The 21,149-nt window shown below is 26.5% G+C and overlaps 1 protein-coding gene across 2 annotated transcripts; it reads left to right on the plus strand.

Annotated features, from left to right (window-relative positions):
* Window positions 1-5,831: 5,831 nt before the first annotated feature.
* Window positions 5,832-14,797, plus strand: LOC145849989 (ribonuclease H2 subunit A-like). 2 transcript variants are annotated; one of them, XM_082955117.1, is made up of 6 exons: window positions 5,832-6,004; window positions 8,025-8,226; window positions 11,201-11,339; window positions 11,645-11,816; window positions 12,702-12,785; window positions 13,499-14,797. In XM_082955117.1, exons 1-6 carry the CDS (start codon window positions 5,878-5,880, stop codon window positions 13,711-13,713), a joined length of 939 nt encoding a protein of 312 aa, XP_082811243.1. In that variant the 5' UTR covers window positions 5,832-5,877; the 3' UTR covers window positions 13,714-14,797. The 2 variants fall into 2 exon arrangements, with proteins under 2 accessions (XP_082811243.1, XP_082811245.1); XM_082955119.1 differs by lacking the exon at window positions 12,702-12,785.
* The last annotated feature ends 6,352 nt before the right edge of the window (window positions 14,798-21,149 follow it).

Raw genomic sequence — 21,149 nt, forward strand, 5'->3', positions numbered from 1 at the left:
TCACTAAATGGACTTTTTACTTAACAAATCTAACAGTTGTGTTAAATAAACACTTAAAGATTATTGTTAAATTCAAACAGCTTTTAAGGTCAAACTCGAGAGGTTTAAAAGCAATAACAAATTGTTTTAAAATTTTTTACGAGCCACTATTGCCAGGATTTGAGTTTGTAAATATGTGATTTTGTATTATTCTATTTTTTAACTAAGGATGTCAAGCGTCTAGTCATGTCAATATAACGTTTAAAAAAAAGACGTTTTATAAACTTTAAATTTAATGGAACTTATTTATACTGAGTTGTTTAAAAAAAGCTAGAAAGGGAATCTAAAGCGAACTAAAAATATTTGTTTTCTAAGTATGTTCAGTTCAGAGTCAGACTATTTGTCATCTAAAGTCTGTAAGCACGAAAAATTTAAACGATATTAACAGATTATCATTAGCTGTAAGTTTACTAAAGAAACAAACGTGTACTAAATTTTATTGAGAACCAAGTCTTATCATTTTTAGAATTTGAACTAATTTTTTGTTTTGATACAACTTAATTGTTATTTATTATTTGTTCAAGTCAAAATCTTGCAAACAAACATTTTTTGATTATTGTTTTTTGTTTTTATACATTAAGATTTAGTTGTGCTTTAATTATTATTTAACACTTGTCTAGCTAGGCTTAATTTTACTAAAACAGTTACTTTAGATTTTTTCTAAGAGCTATAAAATTTTAAATTTTGTTATGTATTTTTTCATTAGTTTATTTATTAATGTAAATATTTGAAAAAGAATCGATTAAAAACACTATTTTGTTAAGTTATTACAGTTTTCAGTAACAGAGAAAAAATTTTAACGTTAAAGTAATTTAAAAAAAAAGAAAATTTTACATAAACGTAGCGCCTTTAGTGTTTTAATTCTTTCGCGCAAAAGTTTAGTGAATTAATAATTAGAACTAAAAAAGTGTGTTTCAAGTAGACTTTTCAATTCATAATCTAATGTTGCTGATGTTACTTATGCCAACAAATGTGATAATATGTGACCATATGATTATTAGATTACTTAAACTTATTTTTACTTACACATAAAATGTTGGGATTATATTAAAAAAGTTGAACGGCTATTTTTGCATGAAATTTCATTATTATTTATCTAACATTGTGACTATGGTTTTTTATATGTTATAGAGAGTTTGTAACATTTTTTCTTTGTTATTACCCACACATGGACATTACTTAATACAAAAGTTAAACATCTTTCTATAATGTTTATCATTGATAAGTGGAGAGTAAATATTTACTCATTCTATCGAAATATAACTTATTTTATTTGCATTTATTCTTTTTAACATTTAGTCTATGAAGCAATGAATTTAATTTTGGATTACAGTTTTTAACTTGAACCAAAACAAAGTTTCTAACACAACCTTTAAAGTAAAAACAAATTTATATACTGATTTTAATCTCTAAATTATAACTGATAACATTTTTTTACTAATGTAGTTAAATCTTGCATAATTTTATTGTTTATAATTTGTTCCATTATGTTTCACTTTGTATATTTTTCAGTTTTACCATACACTGAGACTAACTTAGTCTAGTTAAAACTTTTCAGTTTTTTTTCCTAAATCTCAGGCTAACTTTTGTGACATTGAAATCTTTTCTTTCCCTAATTTGTTTATTTAAATATATTACCAGTCATTGAAATGAAAATAATTGTGTGCAAAAACTTTTTTGACAATATACCTCATTATATGACAATATACCTCATAAATTCAATGTATGTTTTTTGATAACTGTTTTATTTGTGGTTGCCTAACATTCAGGCTATAAATATGTTTTTTCAGCAAAATATTGAACTCTTTGGTTGTTGTTGTTTACTTTTTTGACAATATACCTCATTATATGACAATATACCTCAAAAAATCAATGTATGTTTTTTGATGACTGTTTTATTCATTGTTGCCTAACATTCAGGCTAAATATATGTTTTTTCAGCAAAATATTGAACTCTTTGGTTGTTGTTGTTGTAAATTATTAAGCTTGATTAATGATAAGTTTACTAAGATTTAAGCTTTGAAAACTTTTTTTTTATTATAAAATTGACAAAGGCTAGCTTGATGCACATCAGACTAGTTTATCCTTCTAAGAACAGTAACCTGTGGCTTGATAGTGTAAGGTTCTAATGATAGCTTTTTAGTTATGAATGGTTATGGGAGTTTTAATGATATTTTAACTATTAAAGTTTTAATTTAATGAGAGAATTTTAGTTTCAATTTAAAAACATACATCATTTAAAAAAATATTGGTAATCTGAAAATACTCTTGTTAATTAAATTATTACTTTATTTATTTCAAAATTTTAAAGTTAAAAATATTTAAAAAAATGTAATTGGTATAAAAACAGAATTCAAGTAACTTTCTTTATTTTAAACTTGAAACTAAGCTGACATAGTTGGTTTTTTTACTGGATAAATTAATCTTAAGTGCAAACAAATCTTTATAAAAACAACTCAAATTTTCCAGAACTGTTGCAGAATGAATTTATAATCTAATTATAAATGATGTCAGGGTTACCACTCACTCAGGGAAAATCAGGATATTTTGAAGTTCAGATTTTGAAGAAAATCTCAGGTAGATAAAAATCACCTCTATTTGCTTTTTTATAGTATTAAGGGCATAAGGGGGGTAAACACCCTTTTTTGATTTTTGATCTTATTTTATATAGTTTTTACTAAGCTATAAAATGCTTTTTACAGATTAAAAAATTCAAGATAATTTTTGAGATATAGCTGGTCAAAGTCAGAGGCAACAATAGGTTCCTTATGGGAGGCGCAAACTTTAACGGCAAAAATAGACTATTTCACTAAAAATCTATCTTCTCCTACGTTTTTTGAGATAACTACCTCAAATTTTTAAGAAATATTCCTTGATATATTTAGAAAATTCTGTCGGAAGGAACTTTTAAAAAATGAAAAATTATTTAAAAAATAAACAAAAGAAACAGATTTTTTTGTTATATTTTTTTTATTAAAAAAAAATTCCTTCCAACAGAATTTTCTAAATATATTAAGAAACATTTCCTGAAAACTTGAGGTAGTTATCTCAAAAAACGTAGGAGGAGTAGGCTTTTAGTGATTTCTAGTTATTTGCAGTTTTAGTTTGCGCCTCCCATAAGGATCCTATTGTTGCCTCTGACTTTGACTGGCTATATCTCAAAAGTTATTTTGAATTTTTAAATCTGTAAAAAGCATCTTGTAGCTTAGTATATGTTTTTTCTTATACTTAAAACTTATACTTAATTTATACGTAATATATATAAAACAAGATCAAAAACCAAAAAACAGTGTTTACCCCCCTATGCCCTTGACACAAACGTTTCTTTATAAAAAAAATTAAAATTTTGTAAACCTGTTGTTAAATGTGTAATTTGGTATACATTTGTTTTTTATCATTTTAACTAATGTTTTAAAAGTTTTACAACGATCTGAACTTGACCTTAAAAAATTATTGTAAAAAAATACAGTTAATTGGTCAACAATAAAAGAAACCAAAAAACTTTTGGTCCTTAGGACCTAGTGCAGGAAAAAAACTTTGAGTTATTGGGTTGTACACTACTTGGATAAAGTTTAAAGTCTTGTCCACCACATTTTTTTCTAAAGAGTTGGAAAAAGTCAGACTACGTCAGTTTTTTTTTTTGGTTAAAATGACCAAAAGTCAGTTTTTTTAGGTCAAAATGGCTATATGTCAGAATTTTTTAGTTCTTATTTACAAAATTCCTAAATTTTCAAAGCCTTAAGTTGGTAAAAAACTAACAAAAATCCTTTTAAGTCAGGCTAAAATTGCAAAATTTTTTATGAATTTATTTACAAAAAATCCTCAAATTTCAAAGTCTTCAATTGGTAAAATTAAATAAAAAAGCTCTATAAAGTCAAACTTTAATTGCAAAAATTTCCTAGATAATTATTTCCCTATTTGAAAAAGTAGTTGTTGTAAGTAATCTTTTTAGTATTGATGATCTATGGCAAGGACACTTCCATAGTGAAACTTTGATACATACACTTATTTTTAAATATTTTGCAAAGCTTAAAAATCAAACTGTTTTGAATTCTGACAGAAAGTTTTAATTTCAGTTCAAAAATTTATACTAAATAAGAAGTGCGTGCTATAATACATTCTGGAAAAGATATGTGTACTCAAAATACGTACTTATCTAAATATGACGTGTAAATGCGTATTTAACTGAAAATTTGTATTTAGAGGAAGATAAAAGTCCGGCTAAATTGGTCAACATCTTGAAAAGTTAGGCTAAATTTACAAAATTTTGTATGGCAACCCTAAGTTTAAATATTTCTTATTTCTTTTCATATCATTTTCTTAAAATATTGCTTTATTAAATATTAACTAATTTGTAGTTAAACAGCACAAAGATGTTTAAAACCATTTATTAAAAAAAAAAAACAAACAGCATTTTTTATTATTAGACAGACATAAATATACATACTTTAAGGGTTGTACTGAAAATAAAGTTTTAGTTGTTTTATTTTAAGTTTTATGGTGTAAGTTAATATTTTCAGAATCAATCTTCTGAAATTTCAAAATTCTATACAAATTTTACATTGATCGTCAAAGTTTTATAAACTTGTTTTTAGAGAAATAACCAAAGTTTGGACTTGTATTTTAATAGGAAAAGCTTGTGATGTCCATTTAGAGACATATTTTATACAAGATCCTTAGTTGTTTTTTCCAATAATTGCTTGATCCATGCTATGTATTTGAATAATAAAAAAATAGTTTTTTGAATCTAAATTATTAATGTTTATTGGTTATGTTTTTTCATAAGAAGTTTCTAAACTTTTCTTGTCTTGAATTATCGAGGTTAGATGTACATTGAACTGTGTTTACTACTAACACAGTTCAAATGAACTGTGTTAGTATGTGAACTAATACAATAATTGGCTAAAAAAGGTGTTATGTGAGGAATTTATAACACTTTTTACTATAAAGTAAACTATAAAAAGTGTTGCAATTATATGGATGCTGCTAATTCAGGCTTGTTTGAACTAGTTTGAGAATTGAAAATAAAAAAACTAACTAAGTTTACTTAACTATCAAGTATAGATTTTTAATGTATACACATTTTCATGTTTGTTTTAAGATTTTTGGGTAGTTATATTAATAATGATGTTATGTGATATAATTTCAATTTTGTAACTTAATTTTTTGTAATTTTAATGCCTTAATTTAGTTATTACAGTATTATTATTTCTTCTACTAGTACTTTAAGTACTAATTAGTTGTTTGTTTAGTTTGGATTTGCTTCTCTATAAATTTTTCTTTTTAATTTTGATCTTTAGTTATAAACCAAGACCTTTTGTTGACTCAGGAATATTGTTCTTCTAAATTGTGTCAAACTAATTTTGTTTTCTGAAATTTTATTTGAAACTGATACAATTGTAAGATTAGGTACTTGTAAAAAAATGAAACATATTTATTTAGCACTGGTAAAACCTTGGTACTTGAATATTTAATTATTTTGACACATAAGAATTATAATGCATACAGGTATTTTCACAAAAAGTCAAAGAAATTTTATGTTATTTTAGTACATTAAATCTCAATAATTAAACAATTAGACTACTTTTTTGCTTTAAATAATACTTATAAAATAATTTACTCTGTTTTGTGAGTTTTAGTTATAAGCTAAGGCTTTGTAGACTCTAGATGATTTTTTGTTTTTATTGGTAAGTTGATTCTTTTGTTCTGAAAAATATTTTAAACTTATGAATTTATAAACATTTACTAGTTTAAAACGTTCAAGTATTGTATTGTTTTAGGATTTGTAAAACTTTTGTACTTGATTACTTAACTGGATTGACACACATAAGCAGCAAAATGGATACAGGTATTTACACAAAGAACCCAAAGAAAAGCATGTGGCTCAAGTCAGAATTGAGCGAGTTTTTGAAAGGCAAGGAATGCATTCTTGGTATTGACGAAGCCGGAAGGGGCCCTGTTCTAGGTTCGATTATATTGTTTGTTAGAAAAGACAATTATAATATTGTATATTTTTATAATATTGCAATTCAAGAGCTTTTTTTATAGTTAAGGTTTATATGTATATTTTATTCAAGTTATGTTTTCCAATAAATGCAGCAGTTTTCAAGTTATTACAAAATAAAAATTAAGTTGTATTTGAATAAGTTTTTTTGTTTGTCTACAGAAATGGTGATTTATTAAATGCAGCTTACCTAAAAAATAGTAATTCTTCTAGTATATATGTTTTATGAGTACTACAAAATTAAGGGCATAGGGGGGGGTAAACACCCTTTTTTGGTTTTTGTTCTTATTTTATATAGTTTTTACTAAGCTACAAGATGCTTTTTACAGATTTAAAAAATTCAAAATAATTTTTGAGATATAGCCGGTCAAAGTCGGAGTCAACAATAGGTTCCTTATGGGAGGCGCAAACTAAAACGGCAAAAATAGACTATTTTACTAAAAATCTATCTTCTCCTACGTTTTTTGAGATAACTACCTCAAACTTTCAGGAAATGTTCCTTGATATATTTAGAAAATTCTGTCGGAAGGAATTTTGAAAAAAATAAAAAATAGAAATTTTATATAAAAAATAAACAAAAAAAACAGTTTTTTTTTTGTTTTTTTGTTATAAAATTTTTATTTTTTAATTTTTTTAAATTCTGTTCCGACAGAATTTTCTAAATACTGCAAGGAACATTTCCTGAAAGTTTGAGGTAGTTATCTCAAAAAACGTAGGAGAAGATAGATTTTTAGTGATTTCTAGTTATTTGCCGTTTTAGTTTGCGCCTCCCATAAGGATCCTATTGTTGCCTCCGACTTTGACCGGCTATATCTCAAAAATTATTTTGAATTTTTTAAATCTGTAAAAAGCATCTTGTAGCTTAGTAAAAACTATATAAAATAAGATCAAAAACCAAAAAGGGGTGTTTACCCCCCCTATGCCCTTAAAATAACTTTTAATGCTAAATAAATTGCTTATTTTAAACAATAACTTTTGTTGTATTTAAGTTGATAGTAACAAATCTAAATCATATTGAGAAATGAATTTATTCTTTCAAGAATTTATTTTACAAGCTAAGCTTTGGTCAAAGACCTCGTCAGTGTTGAGATAAAATCATATTGAGAAATCTAAAATTAAAAAAATATATAAACAGCAGTACCTCATAGTCTTTTTTTATGTTTTTCACTTGAAGTACTGTTGTAACTTCAAAGTTTATTCATAATTTTTTATTTAATTTTAACCTATCCCGGTAGTGTGTTTATCTTTGTACAGCAATTATTGTTTCAAACAACGTGCCCAAAAATATGAACAAATCTTAAATAAACATTAGATGAAAGAATAAGTGCTGTTTTTAATTGTCTATTTTTCTCAAGACATTTTTGATCATTAATTTATTCACAAGTAAAATTTTTTATGGTCAAACAGTGTATGTGACTGCTGTTGTAAAATATAATATTTTGTTTTTAGCTTGCTATTCTTCAATTATATTTAGGAAACATGGTACTCTTTAAATTTGAAATCTTTAAAGATTTTAAAATAAAAAATTTCTTTACATTCAGTTGCACTTATTGCAGATAAAAAGTAAATCAATTTTAGATTTTCAGTTTTAACTTTAATTCTTAAAATTAAAAGAAAAAAAAATCTTTTAGCCTCTCTGATACTAAGAAAATACAGAATAAAAAACTTAACATCATTCTAACTTTTGGTCTAAGTTTTATGCGCACTCTGTAGAATACCTTGTTATAAAACATAATAATTATAAGTTTTTAGTTTTAGACCATTGACTGAAAACTAAATTATTTATTTTAACAAAATTCGGATCAAATGGTTTATGCTGCAGTTTTTGTAAAATTATGTAATTTTTCAAGCTAGCCTTTTTTTTCACTGCGTTTTACAAACATGGAACACTTGAAACTAAAAAAAAATGCAAAATGATTAGCTAAATTGTACCACAAATTGTTCACAAGTACTAACTTTTTTAATCTAACTTATACTTCAGGCCCAATGGTGTACGCTGCAGCAGTGGTTCCTGTGACCCACGAAGCCCAGCTGGAAGCTCTAGGGTGCGATGACAGCAAGAAATTGACCCACAAGGAGCGGACAAAGATGATGGGTAAGCTGAAGGAGGCGAGCGAGGACTTCTTCGGGTGGGCGTGCAGGGTTATATCCCCGCATGATATATCAGGCAGTATGTTGAGAAAGTGAGTTGATTGGTGTGATTGTAGAATGACGAATAAGAAAAAATGTCTTAGATTTTGACTGTTAGATAAAGATGATTACATTTAAAAATATATAATTTGAACTTTTTTTTGATAATATCACCCCATGAGATGCCTGGGAAAATTTTGATAAAGCTAGTTGGTGTTGTTAAATAAGAGTTAGTGTCAGGTTAATTTAAACAGTTTAATTTTGCTTATAAATTTAATATTTCGTTAAAAAACATTAAAATGAGCTTATATTTAGTTTTTTTTTTTTTTTAACCTTATGAATTTTAAAAATTATTTTTAGAAAATTACATAGTTAATGGGAAAAAATGTTTAAAGATAACAGTTAGCATAAGAAAAATAATCAGTTTAAAAAAATTTTGTTGGAATATTTCTGTTCTGAGATTTTATTGTAACTTAATGAGCATTCATATTTACTTAAAGGGACAGCATTAGGATTTTTACTACCAGCCCTTAGGTCTTAAAAGTCCGAAAACCCTCTTTTACAAATGTTTCATTTTTTAACACACGTTTTAACATAAAATTTTTGGAAAGTATTTAGTTTGATACTAGTTGAAAATTAAAACTTATTAAGAAGGTTATATACATTAAATATCATTAAAAAAACAAGCTACACACGCAGTTTTGGTTGTTGTGTGTTTCAAAACAACTCAGCAAGGAACTTTAACTACTATCATTAAGTAATAGTGTTTGTTGTTATATAAGTGTTTGTTGTTAGATATACAAAATATTGATGAGGTTTAAAGAATAAACAAATAAATAATGCTTTATTATGGTACATTAGTAGTTAAATTTGTTAAAACCAAACAAAGCTCTTCAATGAATTCTTAATTACAATTTAGTCTTGTTTGTTTTTAGGAGTGTCTTGTAAACTAACAACATTTTAGTGTAACATATTTTTATTACTTTTTGAAAACTCCCCTGAGACCTGTGAAAACAATTTTTCTGCTTCAAACATAAAACACAAATTATAGGATGAAATACAAGCTGAACAAAACATAATTTCACAGAATAAACTACAATCTGAACAATTAATATTTTTACAGGATTAAGTACAATCTGAATAAAATATATATTTTAACAGGATAAAGTACAATCTGAAAAAATAATCAGTTTTTATGGGAAAAGTACAGTCTGAACAAATAATATATTTCACAGGATAAAGTACAGTCTTAACAAAATGTATGATTTAACAGAATAAAGTATAATCTGAACAAATAGTGTTTTTACAAGATAAAGTACAATCTGAACAAAATACATTTTCACAGGATAAAATACAGTATGAACAAATAATATGTTTTTACAAGATAAAGTACAATCTGAACAAAATACGTTTTCACATGATACAATACAGTATGAACAAATAATATGTTTTCACAGGATAAAGTACAATCTGAACAAAATACATTTTCACATGATACAATACAGTATGAACAAATAATATGTTTTCACAGGATAAAGTACAATCTGAACAAAATACATTTTCACATGATACAATACAGTATGAACAAATAATATGTTTTCACAGGATAAAGTACAATCTGAACAAAATACATTTTCACATGATACAATACAGTATGAACAAATAGTGTTTTCACAGGATAAAGTACAATCTGAACAAAATACCAGGGTTGCCACTCGGTCAGGAAATCAGGAAAAGTCAGGAAAAATTTAAAAAAATTACAAAAGTCAGGAAAAGTCAGGTAAAAATGGGGGGTTTTGAAAAAAAGTCAGGAAAAGTCAGGAAATTTTATAAAAAAAAATCATATTTTGTCAGTTTTAATTTACAAAATTCTTTGTTTGCCAAAGCCTTCAAACGGTAAAAATTTATTAAAAGTCCTTTAAAGTCAGAAAAAAAATCCAATATTTTCCTGGAAATTTACAAAATATTTAATTTAATTTCCAATGCCTTCACCTGGTATAAATTAGTAAAATATCCTTTATACAACTGCAAACAGTTTCTATTAACATATTGAACAAGTACCCTACTTGAACAAGCAGATTTTGTAAGCTTTTTAGTATTGATGATCTGTAGCAAGGACACTTCCATAGTGAAACTGTGATATATACACAAAAATTGTAAAAGTTCCTTATATGTCATTTGTTTATCTAGATACATTTATGCTAGGAAATGCTAAAAAATTGTGTCCTTTTTCAGACAAGCTGTGTTTATAAGGTGATAATACAAGTATTTTGCTGATAGAACTGTTTATTACAAACATGAATCATACATGGTTTAAGTGGTGTACTGAAAGTTTGATAGAATTCAGCAAAAAACTGTTGTTTTTAACCTGTATTAAAATAAGATTGAAAGCTTTATATAGTTTCAAGTGTTAGATTATGTAATTTACAATAAGTTTAATTTAAGAGTATTATTTAGAAAAGTCAGGAAAACTTTGGTAAAAAGTCAGGAAAAAGTCAGGAAAAGTCAGGAAATTTTTCTCAGCTTGATCAGTGGCAACCATGAAAATACATTTTCACAGGATAAAATACAGTATGAACAAATAATATGTTTTCACAGGATAAAGTACAATCTGAACAAAATACATTTTCACATGAACAAATAATATGTTTTCACAGGATAAAGTACAATCTGAACAAAATACATTTTCACATGATACAATACAGTATGAACAAATGATATGTTTTCACAGGATAAAGTACAATCTGAACAAAATACATTTTCACATGAAACAATACAGTATGAACAAATAATATGTTTTCACAGGATAAAGTACAATCTGAACAAAATACATTTTCACATGATACAATACAGTATGAACAAATAATATGTTTTCACAGGATAAAGTACAATCTGAACAAAATACATTTTCACATGATACAATACAGTATGAACAAATAATATGTTTTCACAGGATAAAGTACAATCTGAACAAAATACATTTTCACAGGATAAAATACAGTATGAACAAATAATATGTTTTCACAGGATAAAGTACAATCTGAACAGCATGTCTCACGATACCGCGGTGCAACTCATCAGAGAGTTCATGGATTCGGGCATCAAAGTGAAGAAGATTTTTGTTGACACAGTCGGATGCCCTTACAAATACCAGGAAATGTTAAAGGTATTTTATTTTTATCTTATAATGCATTTTTATCTTATAAAGTGAAACCAATTTTAAAATTTTGAAATTTTACAGGTCTTAAAAGAAGTTTTGAAAGGAAGTATTTGAAATTAAAGCTAGCAAGTTTTTATTAATTTTTTTTGTTTAAATCCTTTTTTTTTGTTAAATATTTTTGCTTCCACTGAAATCCTTCATATATTTGATGTACTTGTTTTGCATTCAGATATATCAAACTCACAATTGAGTTAGTCATATATATATATTTTATTAAAAATCGAGGCACAATATAAAAACAACCTGAACAGAGCAAGTACCCGAACACCGAGATCACGGTGGAAGCGAGGGCGGACGCCAACTACAAGATAGTGTCGGCCGCGTCAATATGCGCCAAACACGCCAGGGACCAGATCATGGACGAGTGGAAGTTCGACGAAATTCCCGACCTCGATCGCGCGTACGGGAGCGGCTACACCTCTGGTTTGTACTTTTTCCTTTTTCTATACTACTTATATGAACTAGGCATGACTTTTGGTGGTTATGTTTTATGTTAAAAAACATTTTAAACAGTTAAAAGTTAAATCGTCATACTTTTGAAAATACTCTAAGTGTGGTCGAAACTTTTACAAAATAATTAAATCTAACAGAAATGTGCTATAAGAATGTATAGTTAAATTAAGAATTAACTACTGGAACTAAAATCAGAATATCTATTAAGAAAGAGGTTTAATTTTAAAGTTCCAAAATTGTTTGACACAACCTATTTTAAGAACCATTTCAAACAGTTACAAATTCATAGTTTATTTCATGTTGACGCCGTTTCGACTTTTCCTCAGTCATTGTCAAAAGCAAAACTGTGCAAAATGACTAAAAGTTAGTGTTAAAAAACAACTATATATATCAGAGAGATTATGTTTTAGAATATATACAAACATTTATATATTACACATTACAAATTACAACTACGGATTTCAAAAGCTCAAGTATCCCTCCTATTTTTTATTTTAGACAACCTATTTTATTTACGTTATTAATTGGTACACTAGTTGTTAGGTATCGGATTAAATACGAAAAGTCTGTCATAAAGTAAAAAAAGATGTGTTATTTAGTTTTTTTTTTCATAAAAAAACGTATTTAAATTATTTTTACAGTAGTTTTTAATGTTGTTATGCTATTAAAGATATATTTTTAACTTCAGTTTAGTTTTATACTCTAAGCTGTTTTAATATTTCAACATTTTCTAAGCTAGTAAAGTGTTTCTACATATATACAACTAGAATACCAAATTCAAATGCTAACTAATCTTTTATAACTTTTTTGTCGTCAAATTAATAAGCATGTGCAATTATGATATTAAACAAAAAGATCCTACTACAAAGAAGTGGATAAGGAAAGTGGTGGACCCTGTATTCGGCTACCCGCATTTCGTGCGCTTCAGCTGGAAGACCGGTTAGTTTCAACTTTTATTACAATTTGATGTGTGGAGTATTAAATATATGTCGTCGTTTAAGGTTGGTTTGTCAGCCCGTTCAGCTTGTTTGCTTTATAATCTCATGATTTACTTAACATAATATAAGTCTTGACCTTAATTTTCGAACTATTGAACCACAAGCTCTAGGAAAACCTGACTGATTTTGCTTTTTTTTTTTGAAATTTCAATATGTAGTTGAAGATTAATTTCCGATAGTGAATTGCCGCTTGTTGCATGGTTTTTGATGATTTTTTTCTGAAATATCTAAATCAAAAAAGAAAGTTACATTTATTTATTAACTGAGTAGTAATCAAATTTAGAAAAAAGACTTGGATGTTATCTAGATATAAATATTTAGCAACACCCATTAAAAAGCCTTAAATTTAAAGGTTTTTCAGTTGTCGTACATTATATGGCCAGTCATATTTCCTGCAGTTAAATTGATTTTAACATTTAATATAAAAAGTCAAACTGGATTACAAAATAAGCAATATTTTCCACAATTTCGTATATTACTACAGCTTTTTAAGATATAAAATACACTGAACTGTCTAAATGTCCGAACACTGAATTTTTAAAAATAAAATACACTGTAAGTTAATAAAATCCAAAAAAAACCTACTTGGTTAAAAAAATCAAAATATATAAAATTTTTATTTAATCAACAAACTAAACAAAAAATTCCCCTCAGTTGAGAAGTTGCTGGACGAGGAGGGGGTTAAAGTCACGTGGGAGGATGACGAATCGGAGGAGGAGGAGGAAGAAAAAGTTCCCGACAAGAAACAGAAGATGATGAGCTTCTTCGCGCAGGTGGCGGCCGATCAGGAGCAGGGAAAGTTGAACAAGCTGAAGAAGCAGCACAAGTTTTTCAGCGATAACTGTTTGCAACACGCCACTAGTATTTGAAATTTGATTGTAAGATTAGCACAAGTTTTTCAGCGATAACTGCTTGCAACACGCCACTAGTATTTGAAATTTAGTTGTAAGATTAGCACAAGTTTTTCAGCGATAACTGCTTGCAACACGCCACTAGTATTTGAAATTTAGTTGTAAGATTAGCACAAGTTTTTCAGCGATAACTGCTTGCAACACGCCACTAGTATTTGAAATTTAGTTGTAAGATTAGCACAAGTTTTTCAGCGATAACTGCTTGCAACACGCCACTAGTATTTGAAATTTAGTTGTAAGATTAGCACAAGTTTTTCAGCGATAACTGCTTGCAACACGCCACTAGTATTTGAAATTTGATTGCAAGATTAGCACAAGTTTTTCAGTGATAACTGCTTGCAACACGCCACTAGTATTTGAAATTTAGTTGTAAGATTAGCACAAGTTTTTCAGCGATAACTGCTTGCAACACGCCACTAGTATTTGAAATTTAGTTGTAAGATTAGCACAAGTTTTTCAGCGATAACTGCTTGCAACACGCCACTAGTATTTGAAATTTAGTTGTAAGATTAGCACAAGTTTTTCAGCGATAACTGCTTGCAACACGCCACTAGTATTTGAAATTTGATTGCAAGATTAGCACAAGTTTTTCAGTGATAACTGCTTGCAACACGCCACTAGTATTTGAAATTTGATTGTAAGATTGTTTGCATCATAACTGGTTTAAAGAGGGTTTTGTAAATAGGAAATTTAGTCGTAGAAGAATTAAAGTAGCAAGTTGGGTTTTTCTGTTCCATTGTTTGTATTTATTTTTATGATGCTTGCTTCTGGTATTTGAGTTTATAAGTTTTGAAAATACTTTATTAATAAACAAAATGACATTTGTATTTTATGTTGTTTTTGACCAATTAAAAAAAATTCTATTTTTTAGCGATTTTTTTTTATTGTTGCTGTTAAAACTTTTATAAGAAAACTGAGATTGAATGTGAGTTTTAGTTTGTTCTTTAAAGTTATAAAAATTCCTACTTTTGTGTTTTGTCTTTAGATATTTTTATTTATTTACTGTTTAACAATCGATAAGTTACTTGTTGCATTTTCTCAAAATTTTTAAATTTGGTCTTTATTTTGTTTCAATTTTTTCAATTTGTTTTTATTTAATAGTATATTTTTTTACATATTATATTTTTGTAAACAGTAGTATATTTTTATAAAAAAAAAAGTTTTGAAAGCAAGGTTGCCATTATGATCTAGTTATTTTGTTTTATTTTACTCAAAACCTATTAGTTTTAATATTTTGACTGAGTGTATCTATGATTTTATATACGTTTTTGCCTTGACTGAAAATATAACGGCTGGAAATAAAGATTGAAAAACAAAGTGTTGTTATTTTTTACTTTTTTATTTTAGTTTTGTAGGACTTACTACTGTAACATTTTAATGTTTAAAGAGTTAAACAATAAAATAATTAGAAAGTTTTGTTTAAATACAATTTTTATATTGGAATAAAAGTTAATTCATTTTAGATATTCTGTCTTCAAAAATTTTTATTTGATGATTTTCCAATGCTTGCTATTTTTGTATTTAAAACATAGTTTATTTTTTATTTGATTATTATTGAAACTTTAGCTAATGTTTCTATAGTTATAAACAAGGTTGGTAAATTAGCACTAAACTAAAACTCTTTTTTTATTTAAATGATATGTATTTGAAACAAGTTTATAAAATTTTTTACTAAAACAAGTATACGGAAACAAAAACATGTTTAGTTTAATTTTCAACAAACATCAAATTATTCAGTAAATCTAGAGTTAAATTGTCATTAGCTAAATTGGCTGTTCTAAACTCAGTTGATTAAAAAAGAAAATAATTTAGAATGTGATCGTTTGTCGAATGACGTGCTTCAAAAAACTATTTGTTTTAAGAATAGTTGCCAGATATGTATCAGAAAGTCCCCATACAACTACTTATGCATGTAATTTTAAATTGTTAATGATAACATTTATTCTTAAATCATAATTCTTTTTTTTTTTTGAAACTTTGGCAACTCTGCCTTGAAAATTGATAAAGTTGTAATGCGACCGTGGGTAATGAGAACTCTGATGACTATAAAATATAAGGAAGCAAAATTTTAAGTTGTATCAAAATTAAAAAAGTTATCTTTAAATAAACAGAATTAAACATTGTTTCATCGTTACACAAGGTAACTAGTTTCGGTTATTTATAAAATCAACGTGGTGCTATACTTCCAGCTAACTAGCCATACGTAATTATGTGATGTTAAAATTAACTACTTCAAGGATATGTATTCATATATATATAGAGGTTTCTCTTGGATGTGAAGCTAATTTTTGTTTCAGGGACCGGTGTCTAGGCTTTTTTTTATAGGGTGGCGCATACTTTACTGGTCGAATAATGATTTTTTTAGTAGTTTCCTCAAAACAGCTTAGGAAGACAAGTGATGTCTACTTGTGTGATTTAGCATTTGTATTCCATAAATAAGAGTATGTTTTTATAAAGTTTATATCAATTAATTACTACTTTTTATTTATGTGAATCTTTTAACTGTTATGACTGTCAACTAATTTTTGCTTCAAAACCAACTGTTGTTGAATCATATTAGCTCAACTTTATTTGAAATGTTTTTTAAAGTAAATTTATTAATATACTTTTAAACAAGGTTTTGTTTCTTTTATTTAACTTGATATTTGATTGTAAAAAATACACTTGTGCAAGACTGCAACTAACTAACTGTCCAAACTAGATATAAATTAAGAAATTTGTTATAAATTTAGTTACTGAACAGACTTATTTTTTATTTTGGAATTAATGTTTTAAATACCTTTTCAAAAGAACAGTTCATGACAATTAATTACAAATAAATTGAACAAAAGTAGGTTTTTAAGTAAATAAATGGGTATATCTTTGGTTGAGCTAAAGGTTATATTTGAGGAGAAGTAGATTTTTTTGTTGAACTCTACAACCCAGCTGGTTAAACCATTGGTTTAAGCCAACTATTTTAATTATTCAGCTATAACTAATTTATTCTACGTTAGTTGAAATACAACCACAAAAAATATCTTGGCACTTAACTATAGTACCAAAACTAAAGTATCTTTTGAAAATAAAACAACATAAAATATTTTGTTAAATGGCATTTTAAGGAAAATGTTGAAAATCTATTTTATTAATACGTGGTTGAGTAGTTAAAATAAAGATTAAACTTCTACCTAAGCCTTTAAACTTCTACCTAAATCTTTAAACTTCTACCTAATTTTTTTAACTTCTGCCTAAAACTTTAAACTTCTAGCTAAACCTTTAAATTTCTACCTAACCATAATGTTTAAAAAATTAAATAAAAGTATTATAGTAAAGATGTGAGTGAATTTGATTTAGTGTAACTCAACTTTAAATTGCTATTTAATTAAAATAATTATAAACCTCCTTTACATGAATTATTATCTTCAAGTAACTAGGCTTAGTTGAAACTAGCAGTGAAGCAAAGTAGTAGTTTCTAGTAAAAATAGTGCATATATTTTATTTGTTTATGTTGTGTATTTACATAAGAAAACTTTAAGCATATTAGTAAAAGTTTTATAAATATAGTTTAATAAATAAAAACTTAAAGTTCTAGTTGTAGCATATACTAAAACATTGTATTTGTAAAATCAAAATATACTTATGAATTTTTGCTTAAATGAAAAATAAATAAAGTTTTCTTAGTTAAGCAAATTTATGTAGTTTTCAGTATGTTGGTATAATTAAAAAATATTTTTTTTTTAAGCACCCAATTTTTTTGTGCTACAAAAACATTTTAACTGACTTATTGCGTTAAATGTTATTTTTTATCTATAAATGCGACTACTAAATTAAGTAACTCAATAATCTTCTAACTTATTTCTCAGGATTCGATACCATTTGAGTGTTTCGCAATTCAAATTTTGCAATTTTTTTTGAAATCACAATAACTTATTAATATATTCTGTGTTTATTTATTCTAACTTTTTGTTATGGTTTTAATATACAGAACAGTGATAACATATATTCAGAAAACATTTTACAGTTTTTTTTATAATAAAATACTATATTGGTTTTGTGTTTTTGTATTAACTTATTATAATATATATTAGACTAATGAAGTTATGTCTAATGAGCTAACAACTTTTAAATTGTTTTAGTATTTTATATGTTTATAAAATAGTAAAATTTTTGAACACTCTTTTAATTTTGTTTTCACTATTTACTTAATGGCTAATTTAATAGAAAAGTTAAACGTTTTAATGGTATTTAAAAAATGTTTGAAAAATAAAAGCTTAAACATGTAAACTAGTTTTTTAAATAAAATAAACTTCATCATACTTCGTTAAATCAATCTTATAGTAAAAAATTAAGGCTTTGCCTTCTAATAAAATGAAGAATGAAGCTTGAAATAAATGAAACTTTTAAAGGTTTAGTTAATATGCACATTAATTAAATCATACTTCTAAATTTACATTTTTCAGAACTATGCTTTATATAAAGTTCACAAAACACAGTTTAACTCACACAACGCCCCACATGAGCACAAGTTGACGTAAACAATATTTTAAAAATAAGTAATATTAAACTTGTAAAAGTAATGTTTGCTTCAATTGTATACAACAACTTTGAAACAACTAAGTAGTATGCATAAGTTAAGTAAATGTGAATTGTACATTAATCAAAACATATTTCAATAAAAGAAAGTTTGAAGGTTTTTGCAACAAATTTGAATTAGCTATAAAGTATACATTAACAAAATTTACCACTATGGATGGAAGCTGTTTTTTTGTAACTTAGTGGATAGCTGCTTAGAATTAAACAGTATTTTTAATTTTAAATATAGCAGATATGTATACAGTAATTTTTTTAAGAATGTTCCAACGTGTAAAGCTATTAAACAAAATATTAGTTCTTCAAGCAAAAACTAAGATTTTATATAAGTTAGAACTAGTTTCAGCATTAATAATTAAAGCATTGTACGAAAATTTTTGCGATTCTAGACTTACATTGCTCAGTTTAGGCTGACATTTTTTTTAGTATTTAGTGGTCGGCGCCCAGTTAATTACCATACACATGAAAAGACGTAAATTACTAAATCATTATTTACTGCGTAGCTTAGACAAAAGCTTTTCAGTACATTTTTTATTTTTTTTTCTAAATATACAGTTAGATATGGCTTTGGAGGGGGTGCACGACTATTCAAATTCGGACGATTCAAATTCCGACAATTCAAATTAAAAAAAAAAATTGAAAGGGCCACAACTAAAAAAGTAATGTATATTTGTCAAATATAAAAAATACATATGTAAGTCCTATTAATATCTTCAAGCAATTTTTTTCTTTTTGCAAAACATTGAATACTTTTTGGTATATGGTTTAAATAAAGTAATAAACATAGTTATTTTTAGTAGTTTTAAAATATCTTAAAAAGTATTTAAGATTTTGCAAAAATTAAAAAGTGGCTTGTAGATATTAATAAGGTCTACATAAGCATTTTTTTTTTTCTCAAATTTCAATTATTTTTTGAGATATAGTCTTCTAATTATTTTTTTAAGAATTTGATTTGTCGGAATTTGAGTTGTCGGAATTTGAATTTGAATTGTCATGTAACCCTTTGGAGGTTATCATAAAATTGTTAGTTTTTGGAACTTTAGTTATTATGCAGCTGATACAGACTTAATTAATGTTTTATTTAAGAGTGGTAGCTAATTTATTCTTTTATATATATATATATAATATATATACAGATTATTGAACAAAAAAAAAGAAGCTCAAAATATTTGGTCCTAGGATATGGTGCACAAAAAACCTTTCGGTTATCTTTTTTTTTCACTGTCGTTTTAATTACTTTAACTACACCAAAACTGATACAGTTAATTTATGATTCTTTTTCTTACTAATAAATATATTCTAATTTAAAGTACTTATCTAGAAAATATTTTACGCGTACAATGAAAAGCACATTGATTAGGAAGTTAGTAATATCTACTTAAAAAAATCTTAAATTTAAAAATTTTTCAAGCATATATACTTGACATATAATCTACAAAGCGAAACGCTTATTAAGAATGAAATTCACAATTTACGACCTATCAAAAAAATAATTCTCTCAAATTTGTTTTTATAGATTCGAAAAATGTTAACAGGGTTCGTGCGCGAAATTTTTTTAATTTAGCCTGACTGGGACCAATTTAGCCTGACATTTTTTCAAAGTAAGGAAAATCCCCTTTAGAAGTCATTTTAGATATTAGAAGCTCTTAATTAGTACTATTGTAGTCTCCGACTTCAACTAGCTTCATCTCAAAAATATTTTGAGCTTTAAAAATCTGCAAAAAGCAACTCATAGCTTAGTTACAACTCAAAAAATTAAGACTAAATTGTGAAAAAGGTGATTGACCCCCCCTATGCCCTTAACATAAAAATTTCAGTGATAAGTTTTAAAATAAGTGTTATATCTAATCAATTACTAGTGTAAAAACTTAATATATATTACAGGGTTTGTTCGAGATTTTTTTTTATTTAGCCTGACTGAGACCAATTTAGCCTGACATTTTTTTCAAAGTAAGGAAAACCCCTTTTAGAAGTCATTTTAGGTATTGGAGGGTCTTGATTATTACTATTGTAGTCTCTGACTTCAACCAGTTTTATCTCAAAAATACTTCCTTATAAAGGACGTAAGTAAAACAACTTCATTAAAATTTTATCTTCTCTTGCAATCTTTTAGCAATCGCTTTGAGGCTTTATCAGTTTAATCTTAACTGGCAAATAAACAGAGTATTCTTTTCAATTTTGTTAATATATTTATAGGTTATTACATAAGTGGTAAAACCTAAAAAATAACATGCTTGTGGAGCATGTTGTCCTTCGTCAGATTGTTTACAATTCCTCATTTAACACTTGTACCATTTATCAGGGTGCCCACTGGATTTCTGAATTTCTTTAAGAATTTGGTCTATTTTTAGTTAAAAGTTAAGTTTAAGGTAAGAAATTGTGTTCATAGTATAACAACATTGAAAAGATACTGTAAAGCTACTTTAAATGGGTTTTTAATTAATAAAAAAATTGATGATGACACATTTGTTTATCTATAGTCAAGTGATTTTCAAAAGGTACATTGGTGCACACGAAATTTATTTTGGGGTGCACGAAACTTTTGGACTTTTCGTGTCAAATCAAAACTTCATTACTTAACATTTAAAAACTGTTTAAAATTCCAGATTTTTTTAGTGAATTTTGTTCAAAATTCCAGGTTTTTTTTCAAATTCAAGGTTTTTTAGCCTAAATTGTCAAATTTCATGTTTTTCAAGGATTCAAGGTTTAGTGGCCACCATGATTTACAAACGTTTGAAATCCAAAAAAACAAGTGTTTCACGTTTGAAAAGTTTACATAAATTTTCAAATTGAAATCGAACAGTAGAACATTAACTTCGAGAGTT

This window comes from Thalia democratica, chromosome 2 (genome assembly GCF_965202585.1).
Source record: "Thalia democratica chromosome 2, ktThaDemo2.hap1.1, whole genome shotgun sequence".
NCBI lineage: Eukaryota > Metazoa > Chordata > Thaliacea > Salpida > Salpidae > Thalia > Thalia democratica.

What these genes read in the sequence shown, in the direction of transcription:
- LOC145849989 (XM_082955117.1), top strand. Translation starts at nt 5,878, where the DNA reads ATGGATACAGGTATTTACACAAAGAACCCAAAGAAAAGCATGTGGCTC. An exon ending in CGGGAGCGGCTACACCTCTG is followed by an intron (nt 11,817 to 12,701) that starts GTTTGTACTTTT and finishes TTAAACAAAAAG; the next exon opens with ATCCTACTACAAAGAAGTGG. An exon ending in GCGCTTCAGCTGGAAGACCG is followed by an intron (nt 12,786 to 13,498) that starts GTTAGTTTCAAC and finishes AATTCCCCTCAG; the next exon opens with TTGAGAAGTTGCTGGACGAG.